Source organism: Corvus brachyrhynchos, unplaced genomic scaffold (genome assembly GCF_000691975.1).
Source record: "Corvus brachyrhynchos isolate BGI_N302 unplaced genomic scaffold, ASM69197v1 scaffold229, whole genome shotgun sequence".
Lineage (NCBI taxonomy): Eukaryota > Metazoa > Chordata > Aves > Passeriformes > Corvidae > Corvus > Corvus brachyrhynchos.
In genome coordinates, this window is record NW_008240042.1 from 6,987,644 (window position 1) to 7,003,177 (window position 15,534).

General features: G+C 40.9%; 1 protein-coding gene across 2 annotated transcripts in view; it reads left to right on the plus strand.

Moving 5' to 3' along the window:
- The first annotated feature begins 9,814 nt into the window (after positions 1-9,814).
- Positions 9,815-15,534, plus strand: part of MMRN1 (multimerin 1) — a 39,878-nt gene continuing 34,158 nt past the window's right edge. Inside the window, exon 1 of one of the 2 annotated variants that reach the window (XM_008641315.2) lies at positions 9,815-10,427. In XM_008641315.2, the coding sequence (XP_008639537.1) occupies positions 9,901-10,427 (527 nt within the window). In that variant the 5' untranslated portion in view covers positions 9,815-9,900. Of the gene's footprint in view, positions 10,432-15,534 lie in introns of both variants that reach the window. The other variant, XM_017744268.1, reaches the window with a different exon arrangement.

The window sequence follows — 15,534 nt, forward strand, 5'->3', positions numbered from 1 at the left end:
GTGCCTCATAAATTCGTGAAGCCTGTATTTCCCAGCAGACTATACAACCCATTTTACAGAACCATGGAGCTTCCCAGGAAGCCAGGCACAGCCTGGCCTGCCCCATTCTATTACATTTTCTTTGTATTTTCACCAGAATTGCATGTCATTCACAGTGAGCCTTTTTACAGAAATTAATCCAATGAAACTCCCCCTCCAGTTGTTGGAAACCTCCCTGATTAATGGCCCAGGCTACTGGCAAGGCTTGTCCTGGACTGCAACACACACTGATGGGTTTTCCTCTGCTGCCTTTAGTCTGCTACTCACAGTCCAGATTCTGCTCTGCAGTTTGATGCGTCCATGTCAAAGACTACGTTGCCTGAGTTCTCCACCATTATACTCCAAATTAATGAGCAAAAAGGGAAACACACCTTATATGCAAAAACAAGAACTTCTTTTTAGTTTAATGAAACTCTAATCCATGGAATGAAATAATTATTTTTGGTGCAGTTACAATGATACACAGTTCAAATGAAATACAATTAAAAATGACATATACCTAAACTTCCTAGAACCTATCCCCTTTCGCTCACCCTTGCACTGCCCCTCTGGGCATGAAGGCTGATAGCTTCAGGCCATGGACAGGGAGTTACAGCACAGTCAGCATCTCCTCCCTGGGAGGAATGGGATGTTGATTCTCCCTTCTCAACCCAGGACTGGTGGTTGGGGTCAATATTGTATTTGGTAACAGCATCTACACTCTGGTCTTTTTTCCTTGGGCTGTGATATCAACCTACAGCTTCATTTGTGATCTTAGCAAATGTTATATACTAATTCTTTGTTCTCTTCTCTTACCACTGGAACTGGTTATAGCCAGCTGCTGAGGCTGCTTTCCTTTGATAGCCTATTTGTGTCTTATTTACAACAATTGACCAGTGCTGAGTCATGGATTTGCTGATACGATTCTTTGTATGTGCTTTAAAATTCCTGCCAAAGAAGGCAGGTTGAGAAGTAAGAAATCATGCTTATACACTTGGTACAAGGTTTTCCAACTCTTCCAATTGGAATAATTTGCTGGTGGCCATTACTGCTTGCTCTGACCTCCTTTGACACTGTCTTAACCTCTGGTTTTCCTCTTACTGATACAGCTAAGAAATCCTTCAAATACATTTCAAATCCAGGCACTCATTTGGCACTTACTGTGTCATGGCTGCTATACATGAGCACACATGCATATATTTAGATGTAGTACTTGCTCCCAAAGCTCTTTATTTTCTAAATGAAGCCGCTTCAGGCTCCAGTCCAACTCTAAACTCCCAGCTGCAGCAACCATTGCATCACACATTACTCAACCCTCCTTCACTTTTTTGTTCCAAGGGAAAAATTAGTCACTACAAATAATCTACATTTGCTCAAATAGAAGATTACACACAGAGGTTCATGTTGCCTTCCCTTTGTTTTTCTCCCAGGGCATGTCAAGACTGCTAACTAATTTTCTAGGAATAGAATTAATCATGTGAGCCAGAGAAAACTCTCTCAAATCTATTTTCCGTATGATGGGAAAAGCTTCTTTGTAAATAGCAGAGGGCTCACTCCTGGAGCTTGGAGCAATATCCTTCTGTTGCAAGATCAGAGGATTTTGAGAAGCCTTCAATATAGATTCGTTTTACATATTACCAAGTTTTCCAGGGAAACAAAATATAGCACCATATATTAGCAATCCACACAGTAGCTTAATGTGAGATTTTAAGTCTGGGTGAAAAGGATAATTTTGAAATTCTTGTGTTAAAGGCTACATTGAAGAGTAAATTTTAGCTGGTTTGGAATATCTTTTCGGACAAATCTTTGGCTTTTCCCGTGGCTATGCATCATTTTCTGACTGGAAAATTGAAACACAGCATCACTGGTCAATCTGGAGACAATCTGCCCTACCTTTAAATGATGTCTTAAGGAATAAAAATTACCCAAGTATCTTTTTATGTAGGGAAAAAAAAAAAAGGGGAGAACAATATGATCAAGCAATTCTGAAAGTGAAACTGAACAGGTTAAATCAAAGTCAGTGCTGGAAATCAACTCCAGCCAGTCATTGCAAGTCAGGTTATTCTCTAGTATAGACATTTCACATCCTTAGCTCTTCTACCAAACCTATTCTTATAAAAACCCACTTGAAAATCCTAGGCAAAACTGTCTGCCACCAGACTGCTCCAGTCTTTAGAGAGATACTTTTACATCCTCCTGAACTGGTTCCGTTCTGTGACTTAACTTACCCCATAGTCATATCTGAAGGAAATAAGACACTACCATACCCTGACACAGTACACTTCAAACCAGAGAAATACCAGCTGCGAAACACCCAGCAAATCAAGTTTCTTCCCCTACTGAACTAGAACACCATGGTCACTACAAAAAGTAGACTGACATGTTTATTCCTGTGTAATTCGTACACTCACCCTACGAACAGCAACAAGCTCTAGTCAACCAAAAACCTGGACAAATTTCAAGCACAGCAGCAGCAAAAATTAGGAGACAGAATTATGCATATACTTAGATTTATGTATACTGAAATGTCTACAGCTGTATTATCACCTTCCCTTTTAGATTTCTATCCCACTAAGCCTTTCCAAATGCCCTAGGCAGAGCTTGGCAACAGGCCATAGCTCATGAGTAATGGAAGAACTTCATGGTTATCTGCATGCTACCAGTTGCAATGCTGGGGCCTCACTGCTGGAAAATGGCAAAAGGAATTCTGTTTGTAAAATGACAAGAATGAAATCGACCCACAGATGTCTCAGAAGAGCAAAATGCAGAAAAACAAAACATCCTGAGCAGAACTCCTGTAGCCTCGGGAAATCACATGCAGCCTTTTAATCTTGGTTGGATCCATAAAGACTTGCTCTTTGCATAACTTGCACAACATTCATTCTCCTTAGCAAGAAGCAAATGGCTTCTCACTGTCCTTTGAAGGATCTGTGGCTCTTGCTCCAGACTGAGCTGCTTGCAGGGTGCAGAAGAGGGAGGGAAGACATGCATTTTTCCCATGAAATGCATACCTACAAGAAAAGTGGTAAAAGAGTGTGATTGTAGAAAGCCAAGTCTGTATATTTGCCATGGAAACAGCAGTTTTAAGAAACATAGTGATGGGAGGAATATCAACTACCACTTCAGTCTGATTTCTGCAGCATGCAGTCGTAGCAAACTGGCTAAAAGTAGGCTGCTCCTCTTGCAGCTTGACAGACCCTCCAGTTTTATTAGCTTGGTGAATATGGGTCATTTCTGGCTGCTACTTTTGAAATGTCCTAGGTATCCTTTGCTACATTGAGGAAATATAAGGAATGAAGTGGAAAGGAGAAAGAAAGGGTGAAAAAGGCTCTCACCTCAGTCTGGACACTCACCCCATTTTTTGTGAGGCCAGCAGCAGCCTTGATGCATACTTCATTTACACATTTGCCTATTTCCTTACATCCTAGCAGAGGCACACAGTATAAGGAAGGAAAGGGACTTCTTTGGACACCTCCTGAAGACAAAGCAGTGCAGGCCTAATTCTGGTATTCTACTTTTGGAAGCTTTTTGTGTCACACGTACCCGGAAAAACTTGACATTAAAAGCACTTCCAGGGTCTAAGAAAGCTTAATTGAAGTAACAAACTCAAATTTTAGCACAGGGTTCCCTTTGTAGAACTGTCGTTACTTCTGTAGTCATCTCTCTGTTCTTTCCCACTTAGCAGTTTCCTTTCCTTTTGATGCCCTGTTTCTCTTCAGTCACCACTTTCCCTTCATTATTCTGGTTTTTTTGCTGCCAAAGGTGTAGTGGAAGCATCCCGACTTCTCATCCCTACTGATGTGAGCAAAATGAAGCAACTACTTTTGCCGAAGGAGAGAGATAAACATGCTCAATGCAGTCTGTAGCCCTAGGCTCTGCAAAACAAGGAAGGTACACACTCCAGAAGAATTAGCAGCACCTGCCCTTAAAGAATACCAAGGTTCTTGGCTGCTCCCAGAGTTCAGGGAAACGCTGCTGTCCCAGTCACTCGCAGCACTGCTATTCAGGAGGGTTGATCACCTTGTGGAGTCACCTTCAGCTGCAGGAGAGCAGCCCGGCACAGACATGGATGTGTGCTTCCAGCAGAGGAAAGCTTTTGCTTCTCTGGTCTTTTGTCACAGCCTTGGCTTCCTTCTAGTTTCCACAGAATTCCACAGATGGATACACTGGGGAACGAGCTGGCATGGGAGCTTGTCAATAGCACATGTTTGTTTTTCACAGGGTGTTGCTAACAAAGCTTTGTCAGTAGCAGACATGGGTGGGAAATCCACACTATCAGACAGACAAAAAGTTCATCCAGGAAGTTTCTGTCCTTCCGGCATCATTACTTAGTCCCCAGTTCCCCACATTTTCTTGGCGATAAAGCCAAGCTTTTCTTAGTGTTGGATTTAAAGGCTATATAGGTAGCTGTTGCTTTCCTAGGTCTCTTCTGATTTCCTGGCACTTGGGCATGGTTTGGTCTCCAGAATACTGTGAGCATTCCCTTAGCTAAACTGTCCTTTAGCACCCTCACCTAGAGGCTGGTAAAGGAGGCTGCAATGGTCATCAAAGACCAGTGGCTTCATCACACCTGGGAGGCAATGCTATGAAAAAAAGGCCAAAGTGAGATCTCTGCACCAATAAGTTGTTTTTTTTGTTCTAGGAGAAACCTAGTGTTCTTTGGGTTTTTTTGCCTATCAAAGTAATTTCTAGAAAGGAAATGCTAGGAACAGCTCACAGAGGGGTTTTTTTTAGGTAACCAGATGATTGCCAGTTGCCACTTATCTGATGTCAGCTTTGCCCTGAGGATAGGCTGAAGTCAGAGCAAAGCAGACAGCAATCTCCTTCTTCAGCTGCCACTGCTCCCAAGTAAAGGAATACATAAATGTCTCTGAAGGCTAAAAACGTGCCTACAGGCAAAGGAAAAGATTATATTGGAATACACTTTAAAAACACAGGTATTACATGATACTTCAGCAAAGGTATACTCAAATACTGTGGGGTATTATGTTTGCTTAGTTTGATCAAGAGTGATGCTGATGATGGAATAGGACGCTCTGGCTTAGCTGGATCCCAATCGCAGCTGAGCCTGTAGAAACACTAAGAGCTCATGCTGTAACCATGCAAACTTCACATCCTGACCTTTAATTGGAAAATCCTTCTGCTGCTGTGTCCTTTCTACATAAAGTAATGGTTTCTCCTGTTACTGCTCTTCTAAGCAAACTAGGATTCAAAGGAGTCATTTTTTTGGGGGGGACACAGTGGTCTGTATTATGCAATCAGAACAAACCTAAAGAACTCTTACTGATTCATTGAATCCTATTTTAGATGTAAAATTTGACTTTCCTGGGTAGACATAGAGAGATATTTTTTCTAAGTACACAACGGCTGTAATTTGTAAAATGTGGCCACCTTAAGCATGATAGCATATTTTGTAATGTAAGCTTTTAATTTATGCTAACCAGCCATACACATTGGATATGAGCTCTTAAATAAAAAACAAAACTAAAACCAAACAGTAAGTATGGGTATTGCTCAGGAGCCTTCAGTATGCTTTTGGACCTTACAGATGAAACATTATGATAAGAAAAAGAAACTTTCTTTTTTGATATAGAGATATTTAGAGCTCTTCATAACCTGATAAGAATTTTCTGAATCATTGCAGAGTGACTGCAGAAGTGATTTCTTCTTCCTTATCCTGAGGTGCCTATTTTCCTGTCTTAAGTGCTGCCCTGTGCATCTGTATATGAGACAAGAAAGCAAAGTGGCTTTTTCACTGGACCATTCAGCTGGTACCAAGAGGCACGGCAGGAAATGGGAGAATTTATGTCAAATACAAGTGTCTTTGATCTGGAGCAAGGGAAAGCAAAATTCTCCCAGCAGTAGGCACACCAGTGGAATAAAGAGCTATTCAATAACAGCTTTCTCACTGTGCCGGTTTTGGCTGGGGTAGAGTTAAAATTCTTCACAGTTGGTATGGGGCTGTGTTTTTGATTTGTGCTGAACATGGGGCTGATAATATAGAGATGTTTGTGTTATTGCTGAGCAGGGCTTGCACAGAGCCAAGACCTTTTCTGCTTTTCGTGCTGCCACACTGGCAGGGAATTTTGGGATATGTGGGAGGTTGGGAGGAGCCACATCTGGGACAGGTGACCCAAACTGACCAAAGGGCTATTCCAGACCTTATGGCCTTATGCTCAGTGTATAGAGCGGGGGCAAGAAGGAGGAAGGGGGGGATGCTTAGAGTATGATGTTTGTCTTCCCAAGTAATATGTGCTGGGGCCCTGCTCCTCTGGGGATGGCTGAACACCTGCATGCCCATGGGAATGAGCTCCTTGTTCTGCTTTGCTTGCATGTGTGGGTTTTGCTCTTCCTATTGAATTGTCTTTATCTCTACCCATGAGTTTTCTACCTTTTTCCTTGGTTATTTTCTTGCTGATCCTACTGCTGAAGGATTGAGTGAGTGGCTGTGTGGGGCTTGTTTGCTGGCTGGGGTTAAACCACAACACTCAGATAGAAACTCTCATTTTTTACCATATCACTTGTGACCCCATGTGCTAAGCAGACAGAGAGCCCATTGTGTGAGCAGTGTTTAACAGCTGTTGTGGCTGCCAGCAGAGGTAGAGGAGACGATCTGGCTGTGTAGTCCTTGGCCTGAATAGTTCTGGGGTGACTAATCCCTATGGATTTGGACTACTCTGCCTAAGACTGGGAATAGGTTTTCTACTGGTAAATCCCAAAGAGTGAGGATGACAGACTGTGGCTATGTAGCCACAGTGAGCTTATAGAAATTGTTAAATAATCTGGAGGATCAACAGTAACTCTGCCAAGGTGGCTATGCAGTCTGGTGATTTAGGGGAGAGCAAACCTGATGCTCTCACAGTGGTTGGGGGGAGTTGAAAGTTCCTGAAGATGGCTCAGGTTATGCAATGACATGTTCAGGGATTTGTCTGAAGTCACAGTGTTGAGTGTGTGCTGTTAGCAGATGAAAAATATAAAAGTGTTTCCACAATCACAGTCTTTGGTCAGCTTACTCAAGCATCAGTAAAGTGCTCGCCTTGTCTGAAGAACCACAGCTGTGACCCTGAAAATAAATAGTGTTCTTTCTTCCGCAGTACAGAACAGGGATAACTCTTCTGTGAGCAGAAGGGTACTGCTCTTTTATATAATGTAGCCTGGTGACTTAAATGCCCCCCAGGAGTGCAGTTGCATCTTCACAATCCATTTCCAGCTCCCAGAAAACTGCTTCTTTTGCCATCCTGTGCTCTCACGGGAGATGAGAGACTCTTTAAAATTTGCAGAGTGAAAGAATATGTGTCTGATAGCAAGCATGATGTAGACTCTGATATGGACACTTAATATGGATTGGAAACTTGAGATCCAGCTTTTGCTCCAAGGTCAACTTTTAAAATTTCCAAGAAAAGCCCATGAGGCCAGCCCAATGTCCAGGGATTTCAGTTACATGAATACACAACTAATACAAAAAATGTGGCACCTATGGATTTATGCTTAAGGGAGTAGGCAGCATGTTGAGTGAGAGCTTTCAGGATAATTTTGAATCTAGTTCTACCTGAGTTTCATCAAATGCATCCAAGTGCTGATCTTCTGCTGGGTTCAATTTGCACCAAGACAAGCAGCACTTGGATGTGAACTAATGCTGAAATAAGACTTATAATGAGCTTGGGATTCAGATCCAGCATACAGCAGTCTGAAAATGGATATCCTGAGTTTCTTACAGTGCCAAGATGGTTTTGCTAAATAAAAACAGCCTTCAAACAGGCTTATCTTTTAATCTAAAGCCCAGACATGTACTAATAAAGTAATATTAACAATAGATCTTCATTTTGGATTATTCAGACAGGGAAATATACACTGCTGTAAGCAAAATCCACCAACCACCAAAAGCCAGACTCTTCTACATTACTTTCCTCTTTACTGGTGGAAATCTGCAGTTGCTTCTCTGAATTTAGAGGCAGAATTAACACTGAATGGAGTGACTCAAAGCATAATCCAAGTTCTGTGTTGTTTTAGGCATTCTTATTGTATAATTAAACACAGTATACAGCTGCTGTGATTTTTTTTTTAAAGGCAGCTTGCACTTAATTTGCAAATACGGTCAACACTAATTTACCTTTCATTTTGTCTTGGGATTTCTAAAAAATATGGGATGCCAAAGGCTGATTCAGGTAATGGTACTAATTCAAAATCTCAAATATAAAGCTGAAAAAGATAAGCGCTTGCATGAAATTGCTTATGTTAGTCTTTAAATTAAATTGCTCATTAGATTGTCTCCTGTGTCCTACATTCAAAGGTCATGTACAGATTTCACTATGAATAAAAAAAAAGAGAGGGGTAATAGTCTCCAAAAGAAAACACAACTGCATATCTTTTCTAACGTGTTGTATCATAAAATTGCATCTGGTTTACTTACACAGCAGAAGCCGCGGCTTTACCGAGACAATAAAACAGGAAAATAAAATCATAACAAAGGGAAAACCCAACCCTTTAGTACACCTAAACATTTTCACCTGGAAACTGAAATCAAGGCACTGTTACCCAAATCTTCTAAACAGGAACAGTCATCACAGAGATTTATTTGACTGCAACAAAAGCTGGTAGTTTATCCCCCATGTTGGTGTTTTGCTTTTGGGTTTATTGGATTGGTTTTGGTTTTTCTGAAAGCCTTTTCTGACAAAATATGCAAGTAATTTACCAGCTTTTCCACTGTGTCCCTGTTAGTCATTAGACTTCCACGGAATGGGGATTTTCTTCTGTTTTTGAGGAAAGGCAATCCTCAACTAACATGAAGCACACCCATAAGATGCTGTTCTGTTAGCAGATGTGTGAGTTGCTTTCAGGGACGTCTTGTTCACAGTCCTTAGTACAGAACTCCTGTCAGTGGCCAGAGGATTTTTGAACTGGTTGGCAAGGGCCTCTCAGATCTATATGGTTCCTGACAGGTCTATTCTGTTGCTGCTTTGTACCTCCTTTAAAATTTCGTGTATTTGTATTTCACTATGCAATTTCTTCAGCAATTACCTTTTTCCCTTTCTTTTCCTTCAACAAGAAACTGACCAGCCTTAGTCTCAGAGAGCTGGCGAATGGCAGCAGAGGAGGAAAGCTTTCATCTCCTCTTTTCTGGCTGCAGTGTTCAACCTTGCAGGTACTAAGCATAATTTCATAGAGTGATATAGACTGGAAAGGACATTCAAAGGTCATCTGGTCCAAAACCCCAACTCTAAGCAGGGCTAAGATCAAATTGCTCAGGGTCTTGTCTAGTTGAATTTTGAGTATCTCCAGGCATGGGGATCAGTGGTGGATACAGTGTGAACCTCTTCCTTGTCTCCACACTTTTGGCAGCAGTGTGCTTAAATGTTCAGACTAAAAAGAGGAGACACAGCAAATGTTCAGCTTTGTGTAGCACACCAGTTTTGCCAACTCTTTTTCAAATAACAAGGTCGTAATTTTAACCATTGAAAGGGCACATGTGAGACATCACTTTTCTGTGCATGTGCATGTGAAAGGAAAATTAGCTAATAATTTCAGGTTTTATCCCTCAGGATTACTTCACAGTGCATATTTTTCCACATTTCTATTGTGCCATGAATCTTTATCCTGTGCCTTCTGCAGAGACTTCTTTTTTTCCTCCCACAGAGGCTGCCAGGTTCCTGCTCTCTGAGGGGTCACAGGTTGCGGGGGGATCCACAGAAACAGGAAACCAGGCTTCCTCAGTCAGTTTTGAAACACCAAAACCTGTTTCCTTTCTACAGAAATAAAACCTGTCAGGGCATCCTCTGGGTAGGCTCACTATCTGAGCAGCAGCCCAGGAGGAGGGAGAAACTACAGGATTTCTTGTTTAGGAAATAAATGTGAGATAACTTGCAGCATTTGCAAACCATCAGAATGAAAGAGATCATTTTCTTCCTGCTCCTATTGCACTTACAGAGGGGCAGCATTGGATTTAACATTCCAGGAAAATTCTGGACCACAGGACAAGGTGATGAAACCCAGACAAGTCACTCAGACTCGCCTCCATCTTCGACCACAATTAGGGGGTCACCCCATTCTGAAATCCAAGAAGCCAAAGTGAATGCCTCACAGGGACCTCCTTTTGCATCTTCAGACGAGACACTGGGAATGAAAGCAGCGAAGAAAACTTCCAGTACCACAGTATCTACCCCTGCAAGTCAGTCAAATGGACACAGTGATGATGACTCCGGCAAAGACAAGATGGGAAGCTCATCTCGCAGCAAAGGGACAGCCCTACAAAGCACTGCTAGAAAGATCCCTCTCCTTCAAGGGGTCACTACAAGCCTGGATACAGCTACAGGGAACAGATCTGTCAAGCAGTCCTCTCACAGTGCTGGTATCACCAGGAGCCAGCAGGATGCCAACTCCAAAGCATCCGGCTTTCAAACTACCAGAGGAAAGTAAGTTGCATATTTTTTCTTGTGTCCTATGCACTGCTTATTTTCCTGTTTCCAGTGTCATAATTGACAAAATTCCTAGCAATTTCAGTAAAATTATTCTTTTACCTTAAGAAGGACCATCTAAAACAAGCAAGGGAGCAAAATGGCAGCATTTACTCAGGCAAAACGATTGTAACATTTCTAACAGTGTAAATGCTGCAATGTTTTATTCCTCAGGGTAGTTATCTCAAAATCAACTGGAGAATCATTGTCAAATATGGGTAGGAAAGAACTACAATAGATGACGCCCTGCTTTACGCACAGTAAACTACTGCTGATTTTTTTTTCTTCTTTCTTTTTTTGTGGGTAAAAGAAATTGCAGATGCACTATCTCATTTGGAATCTATTAAAAAATATTGTGTTTGTAAACTTCTCCACTAAATTGAAAATACAAGCAATTAAATGTACAAAATGCATCAATGTCTGACAATTTGAAACATCCTAATCTGTGATAAAAACTTATGAAAAGTGGTGTTGCAGGTGAATGTGCATTCAGAACTCTATAACTTAATACACAATAGCTGTGCATAACAGAGTATATAAAACTGTATTGTCTGGTTTTATAGCTCTGGAACACTCAATTATTTTCTTTGTTCCCCAATGTCTTCATTTCTCAATGGGGATATTAACACTGACTTTGCAGATATTGCAAGTTTCCCTTAATTGCTGATATATAGTCAGATCCTGGTAGAAAATGAAAGACACAAAGTATTGGTTGTTTTCCATAGCATTTATGGAGAGTGGGCTTTCAGAATATAGATTTCTTCTTCTGATAGTACTTTCCCAAATGTTAGCATCCAACTTCATGCAAAAGAGAATAAATCATCACTACTATGATTATCTTGCTGTGTGTGGCTGGGAGCTAATATACCTTTAACTGAAAGAAAAGATTCCCATTGACCTGAGCAAGTTTTTGATGATGCATAAGGGAAAGGATGCACAAGGACCCAAAGGAAAGGAGTCCTTTGCCTCTGCTTGGAAGAGAGAGCCCAGCAGAGGAGCTGTGTTTCCCAGACACCTTTCTGAAAGTCGTCTGTTACACCGCCTTACCGCAGTGTTTGGCAGAGTATCTGAGTTCACCTGAGTTAAATGAGTTCTCTTTTTACATGAGTACTGGTAGCTACATCTCCATTAAAATAAATCCTAATACATGCTAACCTTGGTCTTTAGCTTTCACAGCTTTCTTCAAGAACAGTATTCCAATTAAATTAATCTTCAGAAAAACTCTGTGAATCAGCAGGTATTCTTTCTACCTTTTACGCAAAAATTAGTCTCTGGTGAAGATGGTCACATATTTTATTTATCGTAATGACATGTGGTTGTAGCTGCAGAGAGGCAAAATAAGCAAATCTTGTATTTGCCAGGACCTAATTTCATGAGTGGTCGAGGAGCAACCTGCTGTGCAACATGCATATTTGAGCCCACTGAGCCAGTTAGCAGCAAAGCCAGGACTGCATACCAAATTTACAGGAATGGGTAGCAGCATGAAACCCCAGCATAAAACAGAATGCTGGATCCCCACTCTTTCTCAAACTGCTGAGCTACATACCCTCTCCCTGTCTAGCAGATATCTAGGTGTGGCTCAGTCCTTTTCACAGGAAGATTCTTGTGCTACAAGGCTTGTCTTCCCCCTGTATACAAGTGTTTTTGCAATCAGCTGTGGTGTTTTGAACTTTCCTTCCACTTTTGCTGTGACCTGGACCATGACTTAAGTCACTTCACTGTTCCATCTTTCTTTACGTAGGAATCAGACCTGGATGAATAATAAACTTGCTTGTGACTCTTTTTTTTTTTTCAGCAAAGGCATGAGAAAATGCCAAGTCTTGTGTGCTCACTGTTACCAACCACTGTTGTGAAACACCTGAATAGATACTGCTGGGAAAATATGCATAAGAACACAAAAATTTTTGTTTATTAAGTGCAGGTGCCATCAATTATGCCCTAAATAATTTCAAGCATATAATTTCCTTCTTTTTTTCAATATTTATCACAAATAAAGTGAAAGACATACTCTAAGATCCAATAAAGACATGCATCTTTCTTCAAGGTTTTACTCATTTGAAGCCTGAGCACAGCATGACTCAGTAACAGATTCCACAGTTGTAAAGCATGAGGAAATGTGGAAGAACTATTTGCTTTTTGAATTTACTTCGAATTAAAGCACCTCTTTGGTTATAGACTGTATTCCAACCGAATTTTTGAGTGACCTTGTAGGATCTGCATGGCTCTGTAATCCTTTATGGCAACCCATTGTGCTAACATATGTGCAGAGATGCTGACATTAGGAGGCTCTGTATAGAAGGAACAATAGGGAGAGATCTGTGAGAGACAAGAGGAAGGAAAACAAATAAGAATGAGCATCTATTTTAAAACATATTTATAATTTTAAAAATACCAATACATACACTTTATTAGAGAGTCTGCAAGGCTGTCAGATTACCCACAAGGTACAATACATGCCCATTGTACAAACTTACTTATCCAAATACCCCTTTCTGAAGGAGGTTATGTGCCTTAATGGCTTACAAAGATAATTCCCTTGCTATCTCTACCCTAGGTTATGTGAGGACAATATTATGCACTCACATCTAATCAAATGCATGCTAGAACTAGGTTAGGCTTTGAGCCTCTATTACATGCTGATGTGGTATTATAAGGGCTAAATATTGGGCATATCCTTTTCTCTAAAAACACTAAACCCTTCCTTATTCTTCACTGGCAGAAAAATGCAATTAAATTCTGTTCCTTCACATTGGAACAATTTTATAATTAACCTTAGAATAGGTACAGGAGAACACAATTTGTCACTGTCTGCTCTTAGACCATTTCAGAAGAATGTTTTCTGTGGTGAGGTATTCCCCCTTCTGGCAGGGTCTGCATCCAAGCTTTCATAAGGATAAGAAAACTTCATAGGAGCTCATCTGGAATGGCCTGAGCTGAAGGAGAATTCCTTTCTTCACTCCTAGTAATGACTTTGGCTTTAGCTCTGAAATGTAAAACTTAATGTCTCTACAAATATGCTTTTTTTTCTTTTTTATTTCTACTTATCTTCAAAGTTTTATGGAGTCCATACCAATGAATAAAGAAATACTGGAAAACTAGGGAGAGAATTTTTCCAAAATTCAGTGACACTAAATCTGAGTATCAATTTGGTGCCAAAGAAGAAAATTTATGATACATTCTTTTCAATTGAGTTAATTTGAGGTACATGTTTTTCAGCCTGTGGAGAGAGACAGTTGCAGTACTTCACTGTGTAAAGCAGCTTAAACAACAGTGGTGCAATGGAGTAAATCTCAGGTGCAGTCCTGAGACCAGCACGCTCATCTTTTCGTTCTGAACCTTATTTTATTAATTACTCTGCAAGGCAGCCCCTGAATACATGAGACCTTCATTCAGGCTGTAAATTAAGCACAGTATCCCCACATGGCTGGGTGGCTCTACATTACTCTCTTCTCTTATTATGTGTATATTACACCTTTTCCAGTTATCATGAAACCACTGAGGGTCTTTACAGACTTCCTCTAGCATTACCTTGGGTAGTGGTGAGGTGACAGTATTTTATTACTAAGCACAGAAGGGTTTAATAGAGTCAGCACCAGGGACAGATTTGCTTAGCTGTCATATGTTATAGGAGTGCTGAAATATTTCATTCTCGCGACCAGACGTCTGCATTTCTCCCTGGAAATTGCTTTTGCCTATATCAGCTTGGTAGAAATCTAGTGTACTGACAAATTAAAATGAATGGTTGAGATCAGCAGATGGCTCAGATGCATAAGACACATAGAAATCTGATTTAACTGCCTAGTTAATGGAAGGTTCACAGTCTCTTTTCATCATGTCACTTTTTAATGGAGCAGAGACAACAATTCTTGAATTGATTTCCTAAGATTTTGCATCACTGTGCATTTCCAAAAAATACAGTCACACATGGCTTAAGTTTCTGCCTCACTAGGTATATTCACTATGACCTGGAAGGAGGAAGATCTTACACTGGCCCGAGGTTGCCTTGGCAGCTGTGTCAGGGTGTGTTTGACAACCTTTGTCCCCAGAATGTTGTACTACAGCTATGCAGAAGATCCTTGCAATAAGTCACTCGTGTCCAGCAGCACCTTGAATGTATTTCTGATGCTCAGCTGTAAGCTCACTGTCCAATCTTCCTACACAGGCTAAACTCAGTGTTACTCCCATAGCAGTCCCAAAGACCATGGCAAATGGCAACGGTGGCTGGTAGGGTCATGACAGACTGTTTTCAGCAGCACAGGAAACATAGCACAGGAAAAAAATCACTTCTTCACCAAGGTTGTTTTTGCGACACAAAGCATTTAGCCTCCTCAGGGTCTCATTGTTTAGTTTTTCTGTGATCAGGTAAGGCACCACTATACAGATGATTTCTGGGTTTTTTTTCAGGGTGGTAAGGAAGGTTTCTGTTTGTCTAATTACACTAACTATTGCATTAATGCTCATGCTTATCTTGCTCTTGTTCTTTGTTTCATCTGCCATGGGAACAGCAGGAAGGATTAGGAACAGACTCTTTTCCATCCCTACAGTGTCCCTTCACCCCTCTGAATAGATTAGAATTACTGTACCAAACTGGACACAGGATTTACCTCCTAGCCCCTGCAAATACTCAACTCTTTGCGGCATTTCATTTAAGGTACACCAGAAACATCTGCCCAGGTATGCACACAAAACAGGCATTCTTACAAATCTGAATAAAATTAACATTTTAGGGAACTGACACTAATTCTAGAATAGACTTGGCAAGGAAGAGGACAGCAGCAAAGTGTCCCCGTATGTGTTCCAAAGGCATTATTGTGTTGCCAGTTAGAGAATGTGAGTGTTTCAAATGTCAATTTTTCTGCCAAATCTCAGAGCATCTATTCTGTATCACATTCCTGGTAAGCAATACCATTGGTCATGAGGAAAAGCCTATGGAAAAAAATCACCTTGAATTTCATGGACTTTGGCTCAGATCCTTTCTGTTCAAGAGCCACGTAAGATCAGTCAGGGACAGAATAAAGATATGTATCTGTATGATAAAGTGGCAAATCAGGTACAAAGAAACTGG